Source organism: Felis catus, chromosome D2 (assembly GCF_018350175.1).
Source record: "Felis catus isolate Fca126 chromosome D2, F.catus_Fca126_mat1.0, whole genome shotgun sequence".
Lineage (NCBI taxonomy): Eukaryota > Metazoa > Chordata > Mammalia > Carnivora > Felidae > Felis > Felis catus.
In genome coordinates, this window is record NC_058378.1 from 33577917 (window position 1) to 33590580 (window position 12664).

At 41.2% G+C, this 12664-nt stretch overlaps 1 protein-coding gene and 1 long non-coding RNA gene across 5 annotated transcripts in view; one reads left to right on the forward strand and one right to left on the reverse strand.

The window, feature by feature from the left end:
- Positions 1-11942, reverse strand: part of PLA2G12B (phospholipase A2 group XIIB) — a 30419-nt gene extending 18477 nt beyond the window's left edge. For 3 of the 4 annotated variants that reach the window (XM_019813262.2, XM_019813261.2, XM_003994046.5), the window contains exon 1: positions 11732-11942. In XM_019813262.2, coding sequence (XP_019668821.1) covers positions 11732-11942 — 211 coding nt within the window. The remainder of the gene's footprint in view (positions 1-11731) is intronic. The other variant, XM_045040135.1, reaches the window with a different exon arrangement.
- The window catches only part of LOC123380807, a 67569-nt gene continuing 64642 nt past the window's right edge, over positions 9738-12664 (forward strand). Inside the window, exons 1-2 of the long non-coding RNA XR_006587012.1 lie at positions 9738-9962; positions 11778-12005. This is a non-coding gene — a long non-coding RNA (uncharacterized LOC123380807). The remainder of the gene's footprint in view (positions 9963-11777; positions 12006-12664) is intronic.

Genomic DNA, 12664 nt, shown 5'->3' on the forward strand with positions numbered 1-12664 from the left:
TTGGAGCCCCACGTCGGCTCTGTGCTGACAGCTCAGAGCCTGGAGCCTGTTTCAGATTCTGTGTCTCCCTCTCTCTGACCCTCCCCCACTCGCTTGTGTGCTCTCTCTCTCTCTATCTCTCTCAATAAACATTAAAAAAAAATTTTTTTAAGTCATCATTTCTCACCAGATATTCACAACCAAATTTAGTGGCAATGATGGTGATGATGACGATAATGTCATAAAAGGATAATAATCTTCATGCCAGGTTGGCGTTTGTCTCCTAATCTTAAAGAATTTTATGAGCACTTATTTACTAACAATTCTAATGTTTCTTAAGTGCATGACTTTGAAGGTAAGGTCCATGGAAAAATGGAACCAAAACTCAAGGTGTCTTACTCCATCCATTGTAAGACCACACGCCATGCACAGAAAAAGCAGAACACTACCTGATCAACATTTAACAAATAAGAATTATAACAGTACCACAAAACTTTTTTTCAGAATATCTTGAAGGAAATTTTGCAAGATTCCATAAATGTAGGCAAAGCATTATTGATCAAAGAGCATAGAAATCATTACCATGCAGTATGTGAGACTTTGTATCATAGAACCAAGCAGAAACCATCTGGCAGGCTTTGAATTTCTTGGTTTCTCCTACATGGCTTTTGAGTTATGTTAAAATCTTTCAATTATTGAGAAAGAAATGTTGTCAATGTTAATGATGGTAGTCATCATTGGTAAAGAGAACCCTGAAGGCACCTGGGTGGGTGGCTAAGTAAGTTAAGCATCCTGACTCTTGATTTCGGCTTAGGTCATGATCTCACGGTGCCTTGAGATTGAGCCCTGCCTGAGGTTCTGCGCTGAGCATGGAGCCTACTTGAGATTCTCTCTGCTTCTCCCTCTCTCTCTCTCTCTCTCCCAAATAAAAAAATAACAATTAATTTAAAAAGGAGAGAGAGAGAGCCCTGCAGGACAATTTGGCAGTGAGCATTTTCATCCTGTTACCCAGATAAGGAAAAGGGGACTAAGGGGGCGTGTGACTTGCCTAAGTCATGTACTAAGTGGGGGAAGTAGGATATAAATCCAAATTTCCTGTTTTATGTCTCCAAAGCCCATGTTCTTCTATCACAACCCTTTGCCCCTTTTTAGGAGACGCAAGACAGAGCATAAGACTGAGGAAACAAGCTAAGAATTAATCCTCAGAGTGAGGCATATAGCATTTATTTTTTCTTTCTTTTCTTTTACCTTCTCCTACAAGGTATTTTATTTTTAATTATTTGGTATTATGAAGGAAAATCAGAGAAACAAACATTCATGAGCCCACTACACAAACATAATAAATGTTAACTTAGCCAAACTTACTATACATATTCCAAACTTACTATACATATTTTTTCTGTTTAATTAACTGTCACAAGTACAGTTGAAGCTCCCTATGCACCCCCCCTTTCTGTTTTAATTTTTAGATATTAAGTCTATGATTTAAGGACCTCCCTCCTTATTATTCTTTTTTTAACTTTTTAAAAAATGTTTATTTATATTTGAGAGAGAGAGACAGTGTTGAGTGGGGGAGGGGCAGAGAGAGATGGAGACAGAATCTGAAGTAGGCTCCAGGCTCTGAGCTGTCAGCACAGAGTCCGACGCAGGGCTCCCACTCATGAGCCATGAGATCATGACCTGAGCCTAAGTTGGATGCTCAACCAACTGAGCCACCCAGATGCCACTCCTTATTACTCTTAAAAATTGTTTTGACTACTCTTGGACCTATAGTTTTGCAGTGAATTTTAGAGTCATTTTAGTAAATTCTACAAGTGATAGTACAGGATTTTGATTGAAAGTACATTGACTTTATAGATTAACCTGGAGATAACTGAATTTCTTATAATATTCTGTCTTCCCAAACATGGGTATAGTACAGTTTTCTATTTAGTTGGGTCTTCCTTTATGTCCTTCAGTAGAGTATTCATTTTCACCATATATTTATTCTGTCTCCAACATACTGTACTATTCTGATGCTTAAACAAGATAGAATATATCATAACCCAGAATTAAAGATTATAGGGCTCATATGGTAAATCTACACTTCTCTGGAACCCACACTGCTTCTAACTTTCTGCTCTACCAGCCCTGGAATGCAACCCTGGCCCTCATGGTTCAAGATGGAGCTTCAGCCAACACATCCATATTACAAACAGCAGGATAAAAGAAGGAGTTAGAAGGGTCATAGCTCCTCTCTTTAATAAACACATTCCAAAATTATACATCACTTCCTCTTACTTCCCTTTGGCCAGATCTTAATCAAACAGCAATATCTACTGGCAAAAACGGGCTAGGAATTGAAGTTTTTATTCAGTGTAGGCACCATGAGCCCAGCTTAAAATTGTAGGGAGGGGTTTATTACTACGGAAAAAGGGGAAGACATTAGGATACAATAAGCAGTCTCTGCCACAGTCTGTTTGGTATTTGTTTCTGTGGTAAAATGAGTGTATGAGATCATCATTCAAGATGGCACCCAGCGATCCCAGTCTCTTGGTATTCATGCCCGTGTATATTGTCCCAGGGTTGGTCTATGCGACCTAGAAAACATGGCAGAAGTGGAGGTATGTTGCTTCCAAGATGGGATTATCTATTAGCCCTAGGCAATCACTAGTCAACTTTCTATCTCTGTAAATTAGCCTATTCTGGACATTTCACATAAATGAAATCATACAATATGTGGCCTTTTGTTTCTGGCTTCTTAGCATAATGTTTTCAAGGTTCATCTATGTTGTAACGTGTGTCAGAATTTCATTCTTTTTTATTGCCAAGTAAATATGATGAACATTTAGATTTTTTCCACTTTTTGGCTAATATGAAAAATGCTACCACAAACATTTTTGTGTGGACAATATGTTTTCATTTCCCCCATAAGAATGAAACTTCTGGGTCATATGCTAACTCTATTTAACATTTTCAGGAACTAACAGACTATTTTCCAAAGTGGTGACACAATTTTACATTCCCTACAGCAATGTATAAAGGTACTGATTTCTCCACATCCTCTCCTCTACTTGTTATAATCTGTCTTTTTTATTACAGCCATTATAATGAGTGTGAAGTGGTATTTAATGGTCATTTTGATTTGCACTTTCCTAATAACTAATTATGTTGATCATCTTTTCCTGTACTTATTGGCCACTCACATATATATCTTCTTTGCAGATATTTTGTCCCATTTTGTGGTTTGTCTTTTCACTTTCTTTTTTTTTTTTTAACGTTTATTTATTTTTGAGACAGAGAGAGACAGAGCATGAATGGGGGAGGGGCAGAGAGAGAGGGAGACACAGAATCTGAAGCAGGCTCCAGGCTCTGAGCCATCAGCCCAGAGCCCGACGCGGGGCTCGAACTCACGGACCGTGAGATCGTGACCTGAGCTGAAGTCGGACGCTTAACCGACTGAGCCACCCAGGCGCCCCTTGTCTTTTCACTTGCTTGATGGTATTTTTGAATAGCCAAAGTTTTTAATTTTGATGAAGTCTATTTTCTTTATTTTAGGTGAAATTCACATTTCCATCTTAAAGTGCACAGTTCAGTGGTGTTCAGTACATTCATAGTGTTGTGTAACCATTGTCTCTGTCTACTTCCAAAAACATTTCATCACCCTCCAAAGGAGACCAAATGTTCATTAAATAGTCATTTCCTATTCTCCCCTTCTCCCAATCCTTGGCAAGCACTAATCTACTTTTTTTAAAGATTTTTTTAAAGTAATCTCTATACCCCACACAGGGGTATCAAGAGTTGCATGCTCCTCCAACTGAGCCAGCCAGGCGCCCCTCACTAATCTGCTTTCTGTCTCTAGAGATTTGCCTGTTCTGGATATTTGAATAAATGGAACCATACACTATATAACCATACAATATATATGCCTTCTTTCACTTAACATAATGTTGTCATGGTTCATCTGTGTTGTAGCATGTATCAGTACTTCGTTTCACTTGATGGCTGAATAATATACCATTCTCTGAATATACCACAATTTGTTTATTCATCCATCCACTGATGGACATTTTGGTTGTTTTCATCTGTTGGCTATTGTGAAAAGTGCTGCTATGAACACTTGCGTGCAAAAATATTTGTTTGAATATCTGTTTTCAATTCTTTGGGGTACATATACCTACGTGGTGGAATTGCTGGGTCATATGGTAGTTCAATGTTGAACTTTCTGAGAAATTGTCAAACTGTGTTCCACAGCAGCTGTAGCATTTTGCCCTCCCAACACAAGGGTTGCAATTGCACGAGGGCTCCAATTTCTCCACATCCTCACAGTTTCACTACACTGTATCTAGATGTGGATTGTATATCCTTATCTTGATTGGAAAAATCTGAAGACCTGGTTTCTTTCACCTCAGATAATTCACAGCCACCGTCTGAATATTTTCTTTTCTTCATACTCCCTACTTTCTTCTCCTGGGCTTCTTACTACTGAATGATGAATCTTCTTAATTCTGTCCTTCATATATCTTAACCTCTCTTTTACATTTTCCATCTTTTTTCTCTCTCTGTGCTGAATTTTGTCTAGCTCATCAAATCTATTTTCCATTTCACTAATTCTCTCTAGGTTCACTAATCTGCTATTTAACCCATCTGCTGTTTTTGTTTTTTTTTTTTTTCTCTCAAGAACTATAATTTTCACTTCTTGGGATCCAATTTGATTCTTCTTTTAAATCTATGTATTCATTTTCACTGAGTTGTGTCTTTTTATTATGTTTTCTAGTCCTTGTTTTATTTCTTTAATGATTTCAAATATTCTTTTATAATCTCCAGTCTTTGGGATACAAGTCATTTTTTTTAGTGTCTGCTGACTCTCCCTCCTGATTATTTTTTCACAGAGTGTATAATTTTTCAGTAAGACCTTATCTTCAGAAGGGCTTTTTTTTTTTTTTTTCCTGAAGGAATTTCTGTGCCCTGGGTCATGTACTACATATTGGTTCCTCAATTACCTTTGCTGTGGCTCTAGGAGCCTTAAGATCCTTGAGACACTAGTATTTATGTTAATTTCTCAGCTTGGGAAACTCACTTCAGGCCAACTGTTTAAGTTCAAATTCCACATGTGTGAATAGAATATGTTTGGAGTAGTGATTTTTTGGCAGATGTTCTTTATTCCCCCTTTAAGTCTCAGCCCTAGGTGGATGGAAATCATCCCTGCTACTTTCTTGAAATATTGGGTAGATATTTTCTAACCTATTTTAAACAGACTGGGCAGCTCCTCGGGCTTTAAGCTTTATACAGACTGTTCAGTTCCAGATTCCCAATTCTTACAAGTGAAAGTTACTCTTTCTCTCTTTAAAACCCATTCTCTCTATTAAAACCCATTCCTCAGCCCCTTGAGTCTACATGTGATCTTAAAAACCCCAAGGGTTTTAGCATCAGCTCCTGCTCATTACTTTAGCATTAGTATTCCTCTTCAACAGAATTTATAAGTTTCCATTTATTCCATTCTAGCTTGAGGGCGTATCTTTTCTAATGTTTTATTTTCACCTAACATTTTTTATTTATAATGGAGAAGTACTGTGCTTGTTGATGGAGTCTGCCAGCCCACCAGTAATCCCTGCATTACTTTTCAAAGTTCTTGAGAAATGTACCCTACCAATGATACCCTACTAACCTACTCTGTGTGTGTGTGTGTGTGTGTGTGTGTGTGTGTGTGCCAGAATTACTGGGAGTTGGGGAATGGTTAAAATGAATTAAGTAATGTTATTAATCAAAATACACATATGAAAATAATCATACTATGCCATAGATTAAATGTGAATTGTCTCTTGTAGGTAATATTATGGTGATTTTATTTTTTCTTTGGATTGTTCCTTTACAGATGTTCTACACATACTAGCTTTATAGAAATCAGGAGGAACATTTTTAATGAAGAAACTAATGCATAATTTTTATGATGAAACTTATGCCTTTAATAATTTTGTTGATAAAGAGCTTTTGCAGTAGACTCTGCGGAGTTTCCTGGGTTTCCCTCTACCTTTTTTGTACTTGATAACTCATAGAAGATAAAATTCTGATATCCCAGTTTGAAAGCTAATGGAACGCCAACTACAGACACTAGCCACCTGTCCTGCTGGTTATTTTTAATTTTTGTATTTATTTAATAGTTTATGATAGCTGCAGGAATTCTGTTTAGGAATGAAGCTTGAAGGAAAAGTTCTAAGAAAAAAGGTCATGGTTTGAATCTGGGCAGAAATAATTTACTATATCCTCAAATTATAGCTTGAGTAGTTTTGAGTTGAGCTTAGCAATGAGTCTTTACAGTTTGATGTTTTGAGTCTGGGCATCAATAATGGACTACGCCCACAGACTAATTTTATTTTCTGATTTTGGCTATTTATAGAATTGGGAGGCTGACAACTTGATCCTCTAATTCAGGGGTTGGCAAACGATGACCCAAGACCAACCCATCACCTGTTTTTATATAACCTTCCAGCTGACAATTGTTTTTATATTTTTAAATAATTGGTGGGATGGAGTCAAAAGAAGGATATTATTTTGTGACGTGAAAATTATATGAAGTTCAAATTTTAGTGTCTGTAAAAAAGTTTAATTGGAACACAGAAACACTCATTTATTACATATTAGACATGGCTGCTTTCACAGAAAAAAATTAGCAAAAGGTTGTTATAATCATGATGTGAGGGTGGCTTTCTAAGCAAGGCAAACAATTCAGAAGCCATAAAGGAAAAGACTGACAGACTTGATCTTATGAAAATTAAAACCTTCTGAACAAACTGAGACACCATAAAACACGTCAGACACTTAAAAGACAAATGAGGGAGATTTAAGAGGAGGGTTAGACACAAAACCCGAGTTCTACCACAAGCATGCACACTGCCTCCTGGACCCAACCTTTCTTCCCTCTCAGTTTTGTCACTGAAAAGAACAATAAAAACTTCTGTGCTTTATTACCCAGATCAAGGGTTACATCTTCCCGGGAGGGTGTGTCCCTTCTCCCCACCCAGCTGGCTCCTGCAGGAGCTTTGCTCTGCTAGAGAGCTACTAAGGAATCAGACTACTTTATTTGAAATGTATGTCCTTCCAGAAACACTCAAATACAGCATGAGTAACACACCAAGGGAACAAAGCAGAACTCTGACAATTTTACTGAAGCAATAAACTCTATTTCAGTTACTAAAACAGATTAAGTTACTGCAGGAGGGAGGATGACCAACTTGTCCTGGTTCGCCTGGGACTGTCCCTGTGTTAGTACTGAAAGTCCATGTCCCAGGAATCCCCACCCCAACCCCGCCTCTCCCCTCAGCCGCCAGCAGACTGGACAGTGGGTCACCCTAGCACAAGAACAATCTTTGCCTCTAAACCAGTAGCTGTTTCCTTTTTTCAAGCTATAGATCCCCTTAAGAATCTGATTAAGGCTGTGAATCCTTTTCCTGGAAAAAGATACGAACTCACAGGTTCATAAAATTTTGCTCTAAGATTTTAAACAGATTAAAAGATATTTAGAGATACTTTTTTTCCTAGAACTAAACCCAAGAAGAAATTCATCATGAGGTCTTTTTTTTAATGTTTGTTTGTTTTTGACAGAGAGAGAGAATGAGATAGAGCACAATGGGGGGAGGGGCAGAGAGAGAGAGAGAGAGGGCGACACAGAATCCAAAGCAGGCTCCAGGCTCTGAGCTGTCAGCACAGAGCCTGACACAGGGCTGGAACTCATGGGCTGTGAGATCATGACCTAAGCCAAAGTCAGACGCTTAACTGACTGAGCCATCCAGGCACCTCTATCATGAGGTCTTTTTATCAAAGTATGAGTGTGGACCAGTATCTTTTTTTTTTTTTAAGTTCTATTTATTTTGTGAGAGAGAGAGAGAGAGAGAGAGAGAGAATGCGCATGCACACGTGAGTGGGGGAGGGGCAGAGAGCGAGGGAGAGAGAGAGAATGCCAAGCAGGCTCTACACTGCCAGCAGAGAGCCCAACGCAGGGCTCCGTGTCAACGAACTGTGAGATCATGACCTGAGCCAAAATCAAGAGTCGGACCCTTAACCAGCTGAGCCATCCAGGTGTCCTTGGACCAGTACTTTCAATCATAATTTACAAGACACACAAACTCTGCTGCAGAGACCCTCCTCCTTCATAAAAGCACAGAACACTTAAATTATCATTTGATGATTTCTTCCAGAAGCTGAGAAGGTATTGTCCAGCCTGTGGGATTTGTGTGTGTGTGTGTGTGTGTGTTTATGTTGAAAGAGAACTGGAAGAATCTGAATGCGTATTTAACCTGTTCACCAGGCCATATTTCTCATAACATTTATAAAACTTGTTCGGTACCTGCCGTGCTCCATACCTCGCACTAATTCTTAATTCTTATAACAACCTTGCAAGGTAGGTGTTATTGACATTTATAAACATGAGTCAACAAGAGCACCTGGGTGGCTCAGTCAGTTGAGGGTCAACTTTGGCTCAGGTCATGAAGCTCAGGTCATAATCTCACAGATCGTGGATTCAAGCCCTGCATCAGGCTCTGTGCTGACAGGTCAGAGCCTACAGCCTGCTTCAGATTCTGTGTCTCCCTCTCTCTCTGCCGCTCTGCAGCTCATGCTCTCTCTCTCTTTCAAAAGTAAATACACTTAAAAAAATTTTTTTTAATTAAAAAAAAAACAAAAACATGAGTCAACAAAGGTTGAGAGAGTTAGATAACTTGCCCAAGGTCACCAGCAATGGAATTCACACACACCCACCCCCACTTCAAACCCATGATTTTTCCATTACTAGTATTTCTCAAAGCCTGGTTAGTTCAAGGGCCTCCCGTGCAGTTCCCGGGTCCTACCACAGACCTATTGAATCAGAATCTCTGGCAGCGGGGAGAGGAAATCTTGATCACATTAGTGCATACCCCTTATAGCAGCTGTGCTACATCTGCTATTAATACCTGCTGAATCTCATTGTATTTGTAGTCTGATCCTTAACAAGTACAGATTTTATGTGTTGACATGAAAACAAGCTGCTGTAGATCTAAGAAGTGGGGAAACCAATGCTGACACAATGTTGTAGGCTACCAGGCCACAAACACACCTTCATCTGTCAGAACAACCTACAGGCTGAAGTTCTCCACGAAAGACCTATTAAAATAGTGCTCCATACACTTGGTAATCACCTGGGAAACATTAAGAATAGTGATAATCTGGGCATGTCTGGGTGGCTCAGTTAAGCGTCTGACTTCTGCTCAGGTCATGATCTCACAGTTGATGAGTTCCAGCCTCGCATCAGGCCCTGCGCTGCCAGTGCGGAGCCTGCTGGGGATTCTTTCTCTCCCTCTCTCTCTGGCCCTCCCCTGCTTGTGCTCGCTCTCTCTCTCTCATAATAAATAAACGTTCAAAAAACACTTATAAAATTTTTTTTTAAAATACTGACATCTGGGTCCAGCCCATGGAGATTCTGATTGGGCACAGGAGTTTTTAAAGACCCCCAGGTGCTGGTAAGTACAGGGCCAAGATAGAGAACTATGGTTTTAAGTAGTGGTTAAGTACTTATCAAATAGAAAAAAAATTTTTTTGGTAGACTAATTGTTGCTAAATTATTTCCTCTGACAAAAGATTGTAACCTTTAAAACTGATTTTTTTTTTTTTCCTGAAAATGTGGTCCTGCACCAGGATCACCTGGGAACTTTTAAAAATGCAAATTCTGTGGCTCCACCCCTGACCTACCTACCTACCCAATCAGAAATGTGGTGGGGGGTGGGGAAAGATAGCAGTCTTTTTAAGCCCACTAGAGACTTCAAAGCAGAGGAGTTTGACAACCACTGCTTTGGGGATAGAGGCGTGGTGCACAAGAAGTGTACCACAAAGCAAACTGAAAAAGGACAGAGAGACCCAGTTAATTATTAGGTATTTTCTGTTCCAAAGATTGCTTGATTCATAATCAACCTGAGAAGATATTTTGTGCTGTTTGGCCATGGCCTTCAGGTGCTTGGCTCCACTAAGTTCCAAAGGTAATAAGGCTTAACCCCCTATTTTGTATGTTTTTCAGGCCCCTCCTTTCACAGGTTCTGTTTTCAGAGTGAGTGGAGTTATTTGCCTTCCAGCAATGTCTCTGTTGACTGTCCCATCCCCCACTAGTAGCTGCTGCCCCTGCCCAGGTAGAAGATTGCAACCAAAATTTGCTGAAATCTTTTAATGCTGTTTTGCCAGAGAAGAAAGAAGAAGGTTTGATTCTTGTTTTCCTAAACAATCCCCGTGGTTATCTATTTGCTAAACCACAGACCCAAGTCTCCTATCGCCTCTAGGAAGAAAAATAGCACCTGTGTTGAAGAAATACCTGAAGTGAGTTAACCCCCTCCCTGCACCATTGATGCAAACTAGGTGAGCACAGTCCAGTGACAAGTCACCTGTGCCTTTGTCCAACCCACGTTGGCCAAAGATGGGGCCAGGAGCCCAGGTAGGCCCAGCGCAGATGGCTTTTTGCCCTAAGGGATCATCACATAGAAGATGCAACTCTTTTGTTCGCCATAACTGTATATGGTTCAAACTTTTATGCTGCAAGATTTTTGGTTCTGCCTCAAGGATTATCCATTGAGTCACTCATGGTTTGTAAGGAAGTGATGTCCCCTGCTCACAGGTAAAAAGGGAGTGAGTGAGACTGATTGGGTGAGTCCAGCAATTATGCAGCTTTTTTGTCTCTCTCTCTTTCTCCCTTTCTCAAAAGTGTTTGTAGAAAATATTTCTTAAATGTTTTCCTGCTAAGCTAGACTGACTCACCATTTCCATCTCCGATCCCATGATGAAATATTTGATAACCTAAACCATAAAACTAATACTATATGAAACCGTGCATGCTTTCGAAAACCACTCTCCTCCCCTTTTGAAGTTACTCCTGCCTCCCAGCAGCAAGGTCCAGGGCCCCGCTTCCTGCTGCCCTTAAATTGACTCCTAGCGTGGAGAAGGAAGAACTGACACCAGGGACAACTCCTGGCAGCTGGAAGTGCACCCTGGCTCCCACGTACCCTCTTTACAACTCAGGCAGGGTAGTGCCCTACCCGTTCACAACTGTACATCTGACGCCAGGCCTGAGGGACAGTCTGAGACCTGCTCAGGGCCTGGTCCTTGGTGGGCAGAGACAGCTGGCAGCAAGCCCTTCCTAACCCCTGAAGGCCTGCCATGGCTGATTGAAGCAGTCATACTCTGTAAGCTCTCAGGAGGGTCGGACACACTGATGCCCATCAGGGACTGACAGAGCTGGCAGGGAGGTGTGAACTACATTAGGAGGAAAGAAGAATCCATCTCCAAGCTTAGCACAGAGTGACTGAGGAAGCTGTTTCACCTCCCAGTAGAATTTTCTCTGAATGTTCAGCTCAAGTTTTCATCCCTAGGAACTCCTCACAAAGACCTCCTCATTTTCTCCCCGACCCCCACCCATACTTCTTGTTTCTAAGTAATGGCCTCACAACAAACTCACTAAAATGAAGCCGTTTCCCTGGAGTAAGTTTGTTAGCAAAAATCCAGGAAACTCAGTGAAATGTGCATTTCAGATAAACAACCGATAATTTGTCAGTGTAAGTGTGTCCCAAATATTTCAAATATATTAACAAATTATTGGTTGTTTATTTGAAATGCACGTTTCACTGGGAATCCCGTATTTTTATTTGCTGAATCTGGCAAACCGACTTAGGAGGTGAATGGCAGGGAAAAGTGTGTGACAGACTGAGACCCTGCTCCCACTGTTCACAGGCCCACCAGGAAGAGAAACTGCGCATGCACTCACCGTATCGGCATCTGTACTGACAGACTCCATTTTTCCCTCCCAGCAGCTCCAGAAAGGAATCGAAGTAGCTGTTGACAGATTCAAAACTGCCCCTGATGTGCCGAAGGCCCCAGTCTGAATAGGACTCCTCTGCATCAGGGCTGGTGTCACTCCGAGCTGGGCCACCCCACAGGCTGAGCCACAAAATCAAGAAGCCAGTGGCCAGCTTCATCCTGAAGCCAGCTGGGTGCTGAGGTCTTTCCTCAAACCCCAGCCAGTGTCCCAGGAAATCCAGGTATGCAGCCTGCTGGCCAGATGTCAAGCAGGACTGGGAAGGGGGTTATCTGGAACACTCAATCTGTGTATTCCCCAGAGGTGGACTTTAAACATAGCAATGGAGGTTGGGATGAGATCAGGGCAATTAGAAAGGGTAAAGGTTAGGCAGTGGGAGGGCCTGTCTGAGGGATGGCCAGTCAGAGAGAACACTTCAAAGTGGATTCCACAGCCCTCGAGGAGGGAGATGTTGGCCAACTTGTAGGAGGCACGAGCGGTGGAGCAATTGGAATTCTGCCCCCAACCAACTTGTTAACCTATTGATCAGTTACAAATTTGGTCCTTTAGGGCTAGCCTCTTGACACAAGATCTTGTCCCAAGATCCCAGCACCACCCCTAAGACCATCTGTGCATGGACTCTAGGGAGATTTAGGAGGATGTATTGAGAGCTCAGGAAACCCCCAATGTCAGTGGGTTAACAATGGCACCCATACCAATGGTCAGGATATTATCCGTGTGTTCTAAGTGTGTGTGAAGTGGGCTTTCAGATTCGGGACCCTGGCTTCTGCCTTAGTCTCTTCTTGGCTCTCAGACTCTGTCCTCCAACCCGGCAGAGCTCCTAAGTGCAGCCACGCTGGTGCTGGGACATTTTTGCCTCTCTGCTTACAGCAGTGTTTTCAT